A 17,222-nucleotide genomic window follows, 5' to 3' on the forward strand; every position below is an offset into this window, starting at 1 on the left:
ATCTTTACACCAATTATAGCACTTTTCACCAAAATGTATATAATTATCATCTTTTATTTATCTATTTGTTGTCTATCACCTCAAATCCATAAAAGCATAATTTTTGTGTTTTATCTCTTCTGTGTTCCTAGTACGTAAGTTACAGCTTGACACACAGTAGACTTTCATTAAATATTTATTGAATGAAAAAGGAAACACTGAGATTACTATCTGCAGGAACCTGTTCTATGTATTTTACATTTGTTAGATCATAAGTCGTCACAGAACTCGATGAGGTGACACTATTATTTTTTTTTCCTTTTTACAGATGGAATCAGAAAGTGACTGATCCAATAGAAAATATTTTTTACTGTGGAAAATATTTTTACCTTCTTGTTTTAACTTCACTTTTTTATCAAAATGGCACATGCTCAATAATTGGCATTATTTCCAGAAAATAAGTAGTGGACTCAGTTTAAACCCAGGTACTCTGGCTCCACAGTGTTCATTGCAGCTCTTTCTCTTAGTACAACAGAGCCATGATGCTGGCAAAGAGAAATTCTAGATGAGTGCTCTGCTGTAGAACTTAAAAGCAACCAGGTCAGATTACAGCAAGTGGACAGGGACAATGCACTGGAACTGATAAATTACCTGACAGGTTTAATTTTGCAAAACATGATTCTGAGGCACTTTACAGGACCATTGAGAATTATGGGAAGAATGCCAAAGGAAACCATTGAAAATGATAAAAATGAGGCAATTATTAATTCCAGGAAAACAGTAAGTTGAATGAGAAAAAAATGGAATCATAGTATTCTCTTTGGCTCAGCAAAAAATAACATTTACAAAATCATGAGAATGAAAACATTGAAGTCAGTTTTCCTCAAAAAGAGTAATGGCTTGCTAATTGGAAGGAGGAGAAGAGAGGAAAAACCTACCTCTACCAAATAGAACATGTAATAGTAGAGTGTTGAGTTACACAAATGCAAAAGAAATTAGCTCCAGTAGGAAGAGCAAAACTTTGTTTTTGTTATATGTTATTTGGCATTGACTTGCCAATTATTGAGCCTGTGCCATTTTGGTAAAAAATGAAATTAAAACAAGAAGGTAAAAATATTTTCCATAGTATTGTCAAAGGTTCAAAACATGATAATGCTACAGTTGACAGACACATAACAGGCACTCATATACTAACTGATGAAGCTCTCTGTTGATATTTGTTTGGAAAATGACTTGATATTTTGTCTCAAATACTTTAAAAATTATCTTTGACCATGCATTTCTACTTATGGAAATTTGTCCAAAGAAAAAAAATTTAAAGATATGTACAAAGATAGCCAATTTTTTATTACAGCAAAAAGGAAAAAAAAATAATATAACTATGAAATATTTGGGCCCTGTGTTGATTTTTTTTAAGTTGAAATGTAAAATTTGCATGTATTTATATGTACAAGTATGATAATTCATTACATATGTACAATGTGTAAGGATGAAATCAGGGTAATAAGTACTTCCATCTCCTCAAACATTAATTATTTTTCTGTGTTTGGAACTTTCATACTCTCGAAGTTATTTTGAAACACATCATAAGAATGTTGTAATCAGTAGTTACCGCACTGTGTAGAGAAAAACAGAACTGATTTCTCATCTCTCAGTGCTTTCTTTTCTCACAGTGTTTTGCATGCTTGATCTAACTTCTTTCCATCCCCTTTCCCTTCTGCTGTTTTCAGTTGCTAGTGATCACTGTATCATTCCATTCTTTTATGAGACAGACTTTTTAGTTTCCATGAATGAATAAGAAGAGTTATATTTTTAATCATGGTGTCTATGTAAAAAAAAAAAAACTGTTACAATTCTTTAAAATTACATTGTGATTATATTAACCTGGAAAGAAACTTATTAATATTGAGGAAACAGAGTAAAAACTGGTAGTAAAATAGAAAAATGGTCTCCTATTTTGCTCCTCTCCCAGAAAAGCATAAATGTTCATAAAAGTATTCTAAAATTTATGTAACTCAATAGTTATTGCTAGGTGATGGTGTTTTTGGTGATACACATCTATTTAATTTTGTTAATGTTTACATTATAACTTATATAATGTATATGACTTACTTGTGAGATGATTTAATAGATCTTAATGTTTAAAAACTACTCCTAAAACACAACATAACTTATTAAAGAGGTTGTCAAAAACAAAAATGTATTACCTATGAGAGCAGATACAAAAACTAAATCTCTTTGGTCTAAAATAATGAAAAATAACCTGTATTTGTAACATCATGAAAAATGTGGTATAAAATTGATGCAGAGTTGTTCACAAAATCCAAAACAAAATCACACACACAAAAAAATAGATCCAAATAAGTTCAGAAAATTTAAGAGAAATTTTTCAAATAGTGGGAATTAATTCTAAGAAATTTTCTTTTGAAATATAACATCTAAAATGTCCAGTCCCATTAAAATATTAGGTTCTTTAAAACACTCATTCCACTTGGGAGGCATTTCTGACATGGCTATATTCAAGATTCTCATTTCTACATACTTGGAATCATGGCCAGTTTTTAAATATTTTGAATATTTGTCTTAACTCATGGTATTGTATACTTTGCTTTCTAGGTACCAGCAAAGGTCAGACGTCTTACTCAACAACTACCCTGCCACCAACTCCACCATCCCATCCAGCCAGCCAACCACCATTGCCAGCATCTCACCCAGCACAGCCACCAGTCCCAAACCTACCTCCCAGAAATATTAAACCTTCCTTTGACCTCAAGTAAGCAAAAGATAATCTTGCCATTTCTTCACCAATGTCTTGCCATAGGTTTTCAAAGTATGCTTGGCTGAGAGCTAAGGGCTCCATGTTAAAATTTGGGGGTAGCATGGGTGGGCAATGGGCAGAAAGAAGGGCTTGCTGAGCAGGTAGCTCTCATACATCCATACTCTTTAAAGACTGAACAGCTCTTGTTTTTCTGTCTCTTGTTGAGTTTCCCCTTAAAAATTCATTTGAAGAAACTTTCTACTGCCTTTAGCAAGTTCTGAAGTTCTCTGAGATCAGCATACCACCACCATCTCCTCTAACACCACCATCTCAGCCACTATAATCATCACCACCATGAACGCCATCTTTTATGATAGCTTATGATGTCCTAGCTTTTTACACAAGTAATTTCTACAACTGTATCAAGTTGGTAGTATTATCAGTTCATAGATGAGGGCCAAGTAACTTCTCCAAGATTACATGATACTGCAGAGTAGAAATTTGAACCACTGTCAGTCTGAGGACAAAGTAAATGTATGTTTAAACCACTAAGATAATTAACTTCTATTAAAATTTTTAATGAGGTTTTTCTCATCTTTCAGAATTTTTGGTAGAGCGTTTAAAACCTAGAAAACTTTTCTTCTCTTCTACTTGCATTTAGACAGTTTAGAAGTGTTAATTCTATGGGTTGTTATGCCTGCGCTCTGTACCTGTAATTTACCAGTCACTGATTAAGGAAAAAAACAAGTGAAAGATTGGAACAGAATGAAATGGTGTTTGAAAAAATAAATTTAAAACATCAAAAGCAAGCACATCGTGTATAGTAAAACATGCTATATCTTTCCTTTTCTCTTCCAGAAAATTGTTTCATGTTATTTGCCGCAAATAAGTAATGTCCCACATACACAGTTTTCCTTTACCTCAATATTCTTACCAGATTGATAGAATTTACAGTGAAATAATTTGCTATCCACAATCCATGTTATAGAAATGGCTGATAATAGTATCAGATTGAAAGTTTGTCTTTGATGTTTCATGATTCCAGTGGAGCCAGTATTAAAAACATATTTGTTATGGGTAGCCACTACTATTTTTCACCTTAGTGTGCTTTATAAAGGTTTAAAGATAGTCAGTAAAGATGTTGGAGCAGCATGGTAATTATTCTCTTATCTATGGCCTGCTTTGCATTTTTACTTTAACTGTACACCTGGGCATTTGTTTATGAATGCTAATTTAAATACGCTACTACCCACTGAGATCTAGCTAACAAATAAGAGTATAAGATATCTGCCTACTAACATGTAAAGGTTAAATAAACATTAGTTTAACAAAAATAACAGTTAACACATGTTCTTATATACACCTGACTTCTACATAAATTATTTTCCTTTCATATATATGTGTGTGTGTGTGTGTGTGTGTATATATATATATACATACATATATATATATATATATGTATATATATATATATATAAAACCATGTTTATTTTTCCTCATTTTTTTTCCTATTCACAAATTTAACCCATTATATTTCTATTTTAGTAACTCTGGTTTTTATTGTGCGACCCTGTCGCAGCTTCTGGCTTCAGTAAGGTTTCTGAATGTAGTGTAATTCTAGTGAGGAATTTTAATAAGTGATGTGAGCATGATTTCCTGAAAATTAATAAGGCATGGACCCTGGTAATTATTTGATTGAAGAAATTAAGGAAAAAATGAGGAAGATCATTTAACACTATTCCTACTATTTCAGGAGTCCCTCAAACCACCCATATATTTTGGTAATTCACTGAAAAGGCTTGCAGAACTCAACCTACAGTAGCACTGAGATTTCTTTGCTGTAAAGAAGGGAAGACAGAGGCATCATCTGGAAGTATCCAAGCACAGGCTTCCAAAGTTCTCTCCTTGCAGGCCTGGGAGGGCCGCAGTAAGAACACTCCTTTCTCCAGCTATGCAACTGCAATGCCCATCTCATAGTGCTTCCCAGGGAAGCCCACTAGAGTTGGTTCCCGAAGTTTCTACTTGGGGCTGATTACATAAGCACTTTCTACAAAGAAACCACCAAAATAGCAGAATCCTAGAAAGAAAGCAGGTGTTCACTACAAGTCTCATTATTTCTGCAGTCTACATGCAGGAAAGCATTCTTCCCCATCAGACAACTCTTCAGATCAGTGTACAGGACTCTATAGAAACTGAGCTCCCATACACAAACTTTGGGAAAAACTTTGGTAGCAGACTGTCCTAAAATATAGCAAATCCAGGCCTGCTATATTAACTCTTCTCTGCAAACCTACTCCCTAGAATTCATCATGATAAGAAATAAGCTGTGGGAGGAAGAAAGATTTCAAAACGTCTTATAACATGGGCTACTATTTCTTTAGGATTCTGGTCTATTTTTCTGCTTTGAGAGAAATTCTGACAAATAAAGGAAAGTTGAGAAGGGCCTGCCAGTCAGCCAGGTTCAGATTCTTACCCATAATATTGTTTTCATCAGAGCTTAGCAAATCCACTAATAATAGTAAACTTGACCTTATTTTAATTTCTATCTTATTAAGGACTCCCATTAGAATGTGATTCATCTAAGAGTTGCCAACTTCTCAAAATGCAACCTCTTTGAAAAAAATGGAGAGAAGAAAGAGATTTAGATGTTCCTTTGCCTAGACAATCTGTATTTGGAGTCTCTGAAAGTAAATTATAATATGGAGAAAAGAGAAGATGTGAAAGCTAAAGACACCTATAAGATAATGTTCTTTTCAAAAGAAAAAATGTCCAAAATGTTAAGCTGTCATTAGGGAAGCTCAAGTAAATTCCACAATGAGGAAATACCTAAGTTTAGAAAAATCCCCCAAGGAAGGGGAAGCTAGATAAATATATAGAGAAAACGAAACCAAAATGGGTCTCAATATTCAGGCTCAAAAGCTTATAATTCACATGAAGGGGAAATTTATGGGTGAAGTAGAAATGTGGAAGGTATGGGTGATTCTGCGCCTCCTGTCACCCTTCCAAATGTCTGCATGAGTCCCCAAGTACTCACCCTGCCAACCTGTAAATGTTCCTCCCTTTCTTATCAAAGGTCACTCTCAAGTGAAGATTGGATAGTTTTTTGTTTGTTTGTTTCTGTTTTTTTAACATTCATTTGGCGAATATTTTTTTTTTAGTCACTCCATTGTGGTTTTGGAATCAGAAACCACCAGTGGACAAAGCAAGTAGCTCTCCCTTTATAAAGCACAGGGGAAGAGAAAAAGGAACAAAAATCATAAACAGGTAACAACAGATTACTGTAACAGGAAGTGTCAAGTGCTGTGGGAGAAAATGAAGCAGGGTTAGGTGGTAGAGTGTGAAAGGTGTTGGGGACAGCAACTGCAACTTTAAACGGAGAGGTGAAGCAGCTAGAGAAACAAAGATGCCAAGGAAGAAAGGGAGTCAGGCACGACACCGTCTGGGGAGAGACTCTTCAAGGCCGAGAGAGCAGCTAGAAAAAGGCCTAAGATGTTCAAGGACTAGGGAGGAGGTAACCACCTGGAGTAGAGAGAGCAAAGGAAGGAGTATTAGGAAAAGAGTTAGCTCGTGTAGGGTCTTGGATAGAGATTGAGTGAAATAAAACCCTGAGGCATGAGCAGAGCAGTGAGTTTTCTGACCATGTTTTATCAATATCACCTTCACGGTTGTGCTGAGAAGAGACTGTGGGTGGGGAGATGTCAAAGCAGTGAAACCAATTAGACAAATACTACAGAAGCTCAGGCAAGATACGGAGGTGACTCCAGTCAGGACAGCAGCAGTGGAGGCAGTGGTGAGAGATACCCAGACTCTGGATGTATTTTGAAGGTAAAAATAACAGAATTTAGGTTGGGGTATGAAAATAAAAATGGAGGATCAAAGGATTCCAAGGTTTTTGGCCTGAGCAACTGTAAGGATGAACTGAAATGGGAAGATAGGAGATCATGGTTAGGTGAAGTTTAAGGTCATCGCTCAAGATTCAAGTGGAAATATTGAGGAGGTAACTGGGTCTAACAAGTGGTGATTTTCAGAGAAAGTCCTGGGTTAAAGATACCGATTTGAGAGGCCCCGGAACATCTTCTACACTTAGAGTCATGAGGTTGGTTAAGATAAGGAAAGAGGGTAAAGAGCAAAAACAAGAAGTAAGACCTTGGCACTCCAACTCCAGGAGGCCTGGGAAAAGAAAGGGCAAAGGAGAGAAAAAAGGAAGAACCAAAATAGTAGGTGCCCTGGAAGCCAAGTGAAGGGAGCACCTTGGGAGGAGGCTGCGAGAAAGCGTTTCAGAGGCTGCTGAAGGCCCAACAAGGGAGGGTGGGGAGGTGAAGGAATGAAATGGCAGGTGGGTTGGGCTTGCAAGTCTGACCAAGTAGCTTTAAAAGAGGAGGATATGGGAGGAACTGGAAAGAGCCCATAGAGATAGTTCTTTAAGGAGAAAAGAAAATCAAAGAATGGGACAATCGTTGGTAGGAGAATCTGAATCAAGAGCATTTTCTTAAATTCAGAAATAGTAGCAATTTTGTATGCTGACGGGAAAGATCCAGTAAAGAGGAAAACATGATAATGTGGCGGGGGAAGAATTCCTGGAATCAAAGACTAAAGTCACTTCAAACTAAGGAGGGATTGGCTTTCCCCAAAACCAAATGACTGATAAGGTTATAGTTCTCCCTGGAGTGTACAGTAGAATCTCTAACTGGGATCAAGGCAGGAATTGCAAGAGATAGGAGGCCTCTATCTATCCCCTGCAGCCTGTTCTGCCGCTTCTGAAGAAGAAACTCGTATTATGTCATCTGGGTTAGAATATCTTGAACTTGTAAAAGACTGAAGGCTGGTAAGAATCAGAAAATCATAAATAATTGAAAATTAAGTAGCTAAGGCCAAAGTTATATGTATTTTAACTTGTATCATTTCCCCACCTAGTGGTCAGAATACAGTTCATCTACATTTTCTGCTATTTTACTTTTTGAAGAACCGAAATGGATCCAAAGACCACGTTTATCATTATCCAGTTTCAAATCAGCATCTTTCAATGGGAACATGTCTTGGTATCATTTTGTACATGAATTATAACTTTAACAGCCTAACTAATTCTTCCGATGAAAACTGAACCAATGATTGAGTGTTTTGGCACACAAAACAAATTCCATATTATTAATAATAATGAGAGAGGAAAAGTGTGGTGATGAGAAATAATAAATGATAGGAAGTGACCAGAGTGAGAGAAGGAAAAGGTAAATAGCTCCTCCCCTCAGACTATTCAAAGTTAGTTAAAGGGATTGTTTGGGGTAAGAATTTACCATTGCAACCTTTCAGGTAATCAGAAATGCTTAGAATTTTCCACAACCTGAGACTTTCCATCTCAGTTGACCACCACCAGATAGTCTTACCTAACTCCACTTGGAAAATATTTGTCTTAGGCAAGTAAAAGTTTTAAAATTCTTTGTGGGTTAAGTGTGAGGAAGGCATATTCCAGAGGAAAGGTCACAGGATTGTATTCTTGATAAGGACCGGTATGGAACAAAGTTGTATGCACCTCTTAGATTTCCTCTTCCTTCCTTTTGAAAAAATACCTGGTAATTAAAAGCTAAATTCATGAATAGCAAATAAGGTCTAAAGATCAACAGCTTTACATCTTTAAATGTCAGGAAATAGACCTCTAATTGCTTTCTAAAAATGATAGTCATGATAATAAATTAACTTCACTTTTCCTTTTATTTTGATGCCATAGCATCAAAACAAAGAACCTTGGTGAAAGGGCTTCTTGAATAGACTTATTATCACATCTGATAAGTTTCCTTTTCTTCTCCTCTGCCCCTCCCTCTACTAGGTTTTCATGTCTTTGGTTGTGACTAGTTCCATTGTTTTTCTTGCTCTCTGTGTGCAGCTTTTCTCAATGCCTGGAATACTTTGAACAATTGGAGACAGTTTGGTTTGGGTTTATTCAAATTGGTGAGAGTTTGGTCTGGGTTTATTCAGGACATTTGCACCTATTTCTCTTCTTTTCCCCTTTATTCCTGCCTGCTATTTCTGTTGTGGCCATTGTTTCATATTTATTGAATATTTTAATGTTATTCATATTATAAACTCAAGCCTATATAAAATGGCAGAGATGTTGGATCCGTGAATCAATGTGTGTAAGCAAACATCTATGGGTAATAAATGCTTTGCATAAATGTACAGGCACACACATACGAATATGCTACACAAATACCCTTCATTTTGCAAGGATTTGTTATTAATTCAGGTGTTTTAGGAAGTAAGTCCAGTGGTATTTTCTATTCGATATCCTTTTTCACTGATAATAATTCACTTTAGTAATAAAAGTCTCTTGGTGTTACTATTACATCATTATTTCATAAAAAACAAAGTTCTACCATGACAGGATTTCTTTTAATAGCTTTCTAAAAACGATAATCATAATAATAAATTAACCACCAAAGTGACAACCCCTTTCTTCAAGGGCATTGCAGTCTGGTAGTGAGAAAGAGAAGGCCGTAAACAATTATTATATAATTTCAAAATAATCCAAGATAATCATGTTAAAGGATGGGTGGATGACACACGGAGGCAGCAATTAATGGGCTTTGGGGAGCTGGAGGTCACTCTGCAGAGGCTATGTTCAGGATACACAGCACAGGAGGGCCACAACAGCACATGAGGAGAAGAGAGGATTATTTCAGAGAAAGGAAGCTGGGCTAATCGAGGAGAAATGGAACCAGAGAGTGTCCATAGGGGGCACAAGTTCAGTATTAATAAATGAGAAGCTGATATAAGAGCAAATATGAGAAATAAAACTGTGAAAGAACAGAATCCATTGCACAGAACCTGCACACCATGAAAAGTACTATAGGGTCCAGTCTGTAGAATGCCAGTGTGTCTTGATCTCTAAAGTACATACATCTTTTTACCTGATACTCAATTCATTAAAGTTAATGATTCAGAGTCCTAGTTTATCTTAAGTACTTTAGTTCACATTATATAACTTGTTATTCTATTTGCACACCTAGTAATTTTTATCTAAAGAATTCTTTACAGGAGGATCTTTGATTAATATTTGGACAGCTAAAATGGATCAATTGTTCTGTTTATAAATTTAATTATTAATTAAACTCCCTTAGAAGTTTCACATTACATGTATAAGTATAAATATTAAATTCCTTTTATAAGCATTTCAAACATCTGAGAGACAAATTTAATGATCCCACTAAACAAAACCCTCCCCATAACTCATAAATCTATTAAATAAAACTACATCCAGTTCTCTTAAATATTTTGATAACATTTGCAAATAAATTATTCTTATACTTTTTAAGAAGTGCATTTATTATAAAAATTTTAAGCATACAAAAGGCAGAGATGATAATATAATAAGTCCCCATGTTTCCCTCACCGACTTTGGTGATTATGAACACATGCTCAGTCTCGATTCATTCATACTCTTACCCTCTTTCTTCCTCTTATATTTTTCTAAACTATCAACCAGCATCATATAATTTCATCCATAATGTTTTAGTAGCTTCCATAGATATCCCTAAAAATAGACTCTGTGTATTAATATAAAATATTAAGTCAGTGCTGAAATTTCCAATTGTCTCTTAACATCGTGTTCATGTGTGTTTTCAGTTTGAATAGAATCCAAAATCTACATCTCTTTGTTAGCTTCTATGTTTATACTTCTCTTTAAGACATAGGTTTATCCTCCATGTCCTCTTTTCATTCCTTACAATTTATTTGTTGAGAAAGCCAAGTAGTTTGTGAATACTGTAATTACCCATAGTCTAGTTTCTGCTGATTGCCTCTCTATAATGTAGTTTAGTGTTCCTCTTTCTTCTGTATTTCTGATAGATTGACAGTTGGATGTAGAGGTGACCTCATGAAATTTGGTTCTTTTTTATTATTGTTTTATTATTTATTTTAGTTTAATTTTTTGGCAGGACTTGTCCCTGGATTTTGGCATAATCTTTCATCAGGAGCTCATAACATACACTTGACTCTCCTTTTGGTATGTGAACAACAATTGGTGCTCAATACCTGGAGTCCTTACTCAATACCTGGAGTCAACTAGAATTTTAAAAACCTAAACCACAATTCTTAAACTGAACATTGTCTAATATAACAACTCTTAAATATGACAAATGTTCAAAATATTGATGATATATATTGTCTTAATGATTATAAAACTTACTCCACAACATTTTTTTTATTGTGAGATAAGCCTACTCAGTCATTTCTGTATTTAATTCTGAATCCTCCAAGAACTAAAAAGACTCACAGAATGAAAAAGGTATCTTGTCAAAAACTGATGAATTTGGCCTTCACACGTATCTAAAAACAAATATAAGCAAATATAAGTTTAATTATTAATTGATAAACGCCACCACCTCAAGTAGAAACTCAGACACATACAGCCTTAGGGACTCTTCCTGAGCCACACCCAAAGTGGACAGGAGTTAGTTCGAGGAGGAATTAGTTCTGGTGGCCTACAGCATAATACAGTAACTATGATCTACAGCAATCTATGTCCTATTTCCAAATATCTAAAAGAGTTAAATGTTTCCCAGCACATAGAAATGACTAATGTTTGAGAAGATGAAAAAGCTAATTACTCTTGATTCAATCATTCACACACTACATACAAGTATAAAATTATCCTAACATACCCCCAAAATATATGCAGATGTTATGTCAGTAAAAATATGTGCTAATTTGGAAAAAGAAGTCCATCATAAGAGGTCCCATATTATATGATTTCATTTTTAGAAAATGTCCAAAATAGGCAAATCCACAGAGACAGAAAGTAGGTTTCATGGTTGCCAGATGCTGGGGAAAGGGGCAGGAAGTGACTGAATAATGAGCATAGGATTTCCACTTGGGGTGATGAAACACAATTTAGGCTACAGAGTGAAATGGTTATACAATGTGGAGAAGGTACTGAATGTCACTGAATTATACACTTTAAAATGGATACAATGGTGATTTCTATGTTAGGTATGTTTTATCACAAACAATAATCAAACAAAAACTATAAAAAGAAACATTGAATAAAGTACAGAAGTGGAGATATTGAGAATAAGAGAGCTCCATAGAAGTGTTGAAATATATCCCCTTGGGAAGCAGGACAGACAGATACCAAGCCATGTAATCACCAGGTGCTCATTTCTCTTATGCCGATTTCACACTCTGCCTTTATATCCCCAAAGTTCCAAAAAAGAAAAAATAAAACCCATGAAAAATGTTTAAATTAAAAGAAAAATTCTTGTGAAGCCACAAATACAAATCCTTTTTATGGTCAGTGATAAGGTGTTTCCAGCACACACTCTTCAAATGGGATTAGTTTTGCAAACAGCATTGGGTCCAAGTAACACTCTTTCCTAATTCTTAAAGCCATGTGAGTATTGAGCCTGAAAGTGATACAACCATGTTTTTGTTTGTGTTAGAATGATCACTTTAGCAAAAATTAGAGAAGAAAATGTCAGTGTGGGGAAGAGGAGGAACAATTCTGATGGCTACAAGACTCGCCAGGTGCCTGCTGCAAGAGGCCATAACCAGAATGTAATCCTGTTCTCAACATCTAGCAGGAGAGAAGCAAGAGATAGAAGAAGAAAGGGAATTATAGGAGCTATTAAATTCAGAGAACTGACAGAATTTGATGATTAATGTGAGGCTAAAGAAAAGTGAGAGATACAGGATGGCCTAAAGCTTGCTTGGAATTGTGGTTCATTCATGAAGACATAAAACTACAGCAAGAACAGGTGTAGGTTGGCATGGAAAAGGGAAACCTGTTTCTGAGTTAATATAAAATGGGCTGAAACTCTAAAAGAGGTGTGGACTAGGGATTCCAACATGGAAATTACCAACATTAAGATAAGACGTGAAGCTGTGGTAGTATGTGAAACCATTCAGAAGACAATTGTAGAGTGGTTGGGGGCGGGGCAGGTGGCAGGGAGAACAAAAAGCCAGAACACAAAGGCAAAAGAATATCATCACTTAGAGAGGAAGTTAAAAGAAAACAAATCTACAAAGGAAATTGTGGGATAGTGGCCAGAGAGACAAGTGAGCCAGGAGATAGTTCTTACAGAAACAAACAAAGGACATTTGAGGTGAGCAAAATGGCCAGTCCTGTCAAGGATTACAAAACAACAACGTAAGAGTCTGGCTAAGCAGTGTACACTGGATTTGGTAAGTAAGATTTTTTTAAAGTTGTTTTAGTGTGAAGAAGAGTTTTTACAGGGAATGCTTTCAATTTTTCTCCATTTAGAATGATGTTGGCCTGGAGTTTAGCATAGATAGCTTTTACGATGTTGAGATATGTTCTTGTTATCCCTAGTTTTTCTAGTGTTTTGAACATGAATATTTTGTCAAATGCTTTTTCTGCAATTATTATAGAAGACAGATTGTGGTCAATGAAGAGATGATCAGGAAGAAAGGAAGCAGAGTCAACATTTTGTAGCTTGACTTGGAAAAATAGGATTATCTTGTGGTAATGTAGAGGATTCAGAAAAGCAGAGATGTGATAGCTCTTTTTTTAATGGAAGAGAGTAATATGGAATAAGGTAGAAGATAATGACTCAGATATTTAGAGATGGGGAGCAAAGGAAGGAAAAGAATATAAATATCATTACAGCACATGGAATAAAGGGGATAGTAACTGAGAATCAGATAGGATTCAGAACAGAGCCGAAGAGAAGGACTTTGTAGGGAGAAGGTAAGGGCAGGTATAACTGCAGATGAGTTTGTGGGTTGAGGGAATAAGTTTACTTTCTTAAGAGAATTCATATCTAATTATTGATATTTTGTCAGTGAAGTAGGAAATAAGGTCATCTGATTATAGGGGAGAGGGTAGGAATAGCAGATTTGACGACAGTAGTGAAGGTTTTTAACAAGTATTGAGAAGGATGGTGCAAGAGAAGGTTAACTAGGAAAAAAAGTAATGAGTTTATAGAATAGCACTGAGACTAGAGTTGAGACTGGATGCCAATTATGTGTAATGTGCAGAGTCAATAAGACGGGTGATTTTTTTCAGCTGTGCTCATCAATATGAGAAAAGGAGTAGAAAATGAGATGGGGAGGTGGCTCCATAAAACATTAGGAATTTGGGGGGTCCAGGTATTGATAAGGATATTAAGAGCAGCTGGAGTCAAGCAGAGGAAGCACGTTGGAGTCTAAACCACAACCATGGAAGTAAAGCCAAGTGGCTTCCATCTAAAGAGGAAAGAGTTGGGGATTGAAACCAATTAATCCTTTTAGGCATATATGCCAAAGAACCAATCCAAAGCCTTGAGAATCCCAAAACTAATCAGTTGGTATACTGCATATTTAATGGACAACGTGATCACTCCCCTGAAGCAATGATTAACTCTGTGTCCATTATGAGTGGACAGTGCTATACTTGAGCTTCTCAATTCCCCATTTTCTTGCCACAACTGCTACGTATAGAATAGGCTAAAGTCTCTTCTAGTGCGTCTGAAGTTTTCAATCAGGGCAAGTATAAAAGAGGAGAGAATAATTCAGACAATAATTCTTGTTCTCTTCTCCATTGTAAGGTGAGCATCTACTTGTTCCATTTTCATGGTTTCTTCTTCTTTTTTTTTTTTTCAGAAACCCTGTAAATGAAGAAAATCAAGACGGTGTCATGTACTCTGATGGTAAGGGGCAGAAAAATATCTGTTACCTCAGTACAGAAATTTGAATTAATCATTCACATAGTGTCATTGATGAGTTATTACCACTATTATTCCAGGCAAGATCCCTCTCTTGATCTACTTATTTATTTCCTTATATCCCATTATTCACTCCCTTTCCGCCCCTTGCCTGCCATAGACAAATATCCTAGTATACTTGATACATGTGTTTGTACAAGGGAGAGTTTCCCATCTTCTGAGGTCTTCTTTAATTTCTTTCTTTGGTGTCCTGTAGTTTTCGTTGTAGAGATCTTTCACCTCTTTTGTTGATTCCCAAGTATTTTTTTTATTTATTTATTTATTTTTATTTATTTATTTTTGCGGCTATTGTAAATGGGGTAGTTTTCCTCTTTCCACTTTCAGAGGATTTGTCACTGATATACAGAAGTGCCTCTGATTTATGGGTGTTGATTTTATATCCTGCTACTTTGCTGAATTCATTTACTAGTTCTAGAAGTTTTCTGGTGGAACTTTTTGCCTCTTCTAGGTATAGAATCATATCATTGGCAAATAGTGCTAACTTGAGTTCTTCTTTTCCTATTCATATCCCTTTGATTTCTTTCATCTGTCTAATTGCTCTGGCCAGTGTTTCAAGAACTATGTTAAGTAGAAGTGGTGAAAGAAGGCATCCCTGGCTCATTTGAGTTTTTACAGGGAATGCTTTCAGTTTTTCTCCATTTAGCATGATGTTGGCCTGGAGCTTAGCATAGATAGCTTTTACGATGTTGAGATATGTTCTTGTTATCCCTAGTTTTTCTAGTGTTTTGAACATGAAGCAGAGCTGTATTTTGTCAAATGCTTTTTCTGCAACTATTGCGATGATCGTATGGTTCTTATCTTTGAGTCAATTGATGTGATGAATTACGTTTATTGATTTCCATATGTTGAACCAACCTTGCATCCCTGAGATGACCCCACTTGATCGTGGTGCTGCATGTGGCATTTTTGTGAAGCTTTCCAATGTTTTCTCGGTCTTATATATACAAAATTACATCTCATCTAAATTTCGATATTTTCATTCATATTAATTTTCTTTATAATTTTCTTTCTTACTCTTGAGCTTGAGTGCTTCTTTTACTTGTCTTTGTGGTTCCCTCTTTGAGAAGTTGCCAGTTTTTATCCTTTGACCATTTTTTCTGGAGTTTTATCTTTTTCAGTTCACCTTCAGAAGTTCCTTTATGTTGTAGATATTGATTTCATGTCAATTTCAAACACTGGGAATATTTTTTCCCAGTTCTGTTTGCTGTCTCTTAGTCCATGCTGTCCTTCCTGGGACATAAATTTTGATATAATCAAATTCATTTATTTTTGCTTTACATTATGTGGTTTTTAAGTTTTGTTTAAAGATTCTTCAGTTTTCTGTGAACTTCATCAGTTGTATTTAGGTCTTTAACATCTTCACTGCCCCCACCCTTTGAGAATTCAGTAGGAATCCAGATTTGCTGCTTCATATCTAGAGCTGGTTTTCTAATTACCATACTTGAAACAATCCAACCTTTTCTCATTAATTTAAAGTGTCACCATTATACTCTGTCAACTCTAAATGTGTATATGGCTGTGTCTATGTAAATTTGTATCTGTTACTGAACTCTCTGGTCTGTTTCATTGGTTTATTTGTCTGATCTTATACCAACACTTCACTATTTGTACTAAAATGCTCTTAGTATTACCAACTTATTGCTCTTAATGTTACATTATGTCTTGGTATTGGGAATTGTGGATATTACACAAAACTCTCAAGGAGCAAAATATTTTAAAAATCTAATTAACTTGATGTGTTTGATACACTAAAGAAAAACCCTAGGGAACAAATGTGTCAAAAGTGTGAACTATTTGTGATTTTTTAAAAATAATGCTTTGTTCTACGTGAGCCCATAGAACCAAATGAGTCTGCCTTCTTATAAGGAATAAATGATGTTATAATTTTTTGAAAGCAAATAAAATTATTTTATAATTCAATTACAGTTATGAAAAAAGCCATAGTAAGGATCTAAGACATATTCTATTTTGTGCTTTATATCTCTGTTAATGCATGAGTTCTGTAAGATTATGAACTGTTTCAAGTATTATCAGATTATATTCAAAAATCGCATATTAAAGTGCCTCGTAATAATAATGTATTAAATTTGTTTTTTTTTTCAAATCCTTTAGGTACTGGAACTCTAGATGAGGTCAGATTTTATTAATTTTCTGTTTATATTGTACTGTTATCATTAGAATATTTAATATTGTTATTTGCTTATAAACAAAATGAAAATTTTTATGAGCAGTGATTTTTTTTCTATTCATAATTTTCATTCAAAATGCTTGAGACACCAAAAAATCAATCAGTACCTGGACTCATGGTAGTGTTGTGGCGCTGAACATAAACATGTCTGTCTACACATCTCAATGATACAGCAAGATAAAAAATGAAATCCTTTTGTGCTTGATTTCCTAATCTCTCTCTCAAGATTAAAAAAAAAAATTAAGCCAAACTTACTTATGTTTAAATTGTATAAATTTACAAATACTTGTTTAACAAAATATTTGATCAATGAAATATGTTCATGTTACCTTTTTGAAGAATTGAAATTAATCATTATCTATGTTTTTCTTGACAGGAACAAGAAAGTGAAGGAGAAACATATGAAGACATGTATGAACTATATTTTCTACCATAATAGTTTTCTTCTAAGATGAATATGTTTTGTAAGAGGGAGTGTGGGTATATACCAACACCAGGAGGACGAGTTCATTTTGTCCAAATGATTGGCATGTAATGATAATTTCCATATAAAGAACTTAAATTTCCTTATTTCTCTAAGGAT

General features: G+C 35.0%; 1 protein-coding gene across 4 annotated transcripts in view; it reads left to right on the top strand.

Moving 5' to 3' along the window:
- The window catches only part of Fyb1 (FYN binding protein 1), a 164,719-nt gene that overhangs the window by 113,543 nt on the left and 33,954 nt on the right, over positions 1–17,222 (top strand). For all 4 annotated transcript variants that reach the window (XM_046422238.1, XM_046422241.2, XM_046422239.2 and 1 more), the window contains exons 3-6: positions 2,596–2,752; positions 14,330–14,376; positions 16,564–16,583; positions 17,016–17,050. In XM_046422238.1, coding sequence (XP_046278194.1) covers positions 2,596–2,752; positions 14,330–14,376; positions 16,564–16,583; positions 17,016–17,050 — 259 coding nt within the window. The remainder of the gene's footprint in view (positions 1–2,595; positions 2,753–14,329; positions 14,377–16,563; positions 16,584–17,015; positions 17,051–17,222) is intronic.

The sequence above is a fragment of the Marmota monax genome, unplaced genomic scaffold (assembly GCF_021218885.2).
Source record: "Marmota monax isolate L192 unplaced genomic scaffold, Marmota_monax_Labrador192_F-V1.1 WCK01_AAM20220418_F8-fsc00077, whole genome shotgun sequence".
Taxonomy (NCBI): domain Eukaryota; kingdom Metazoa; phylum Chordata; class Mammalia; order Rodentia; family Sciuridae; genus Marmota; species Marmota monax.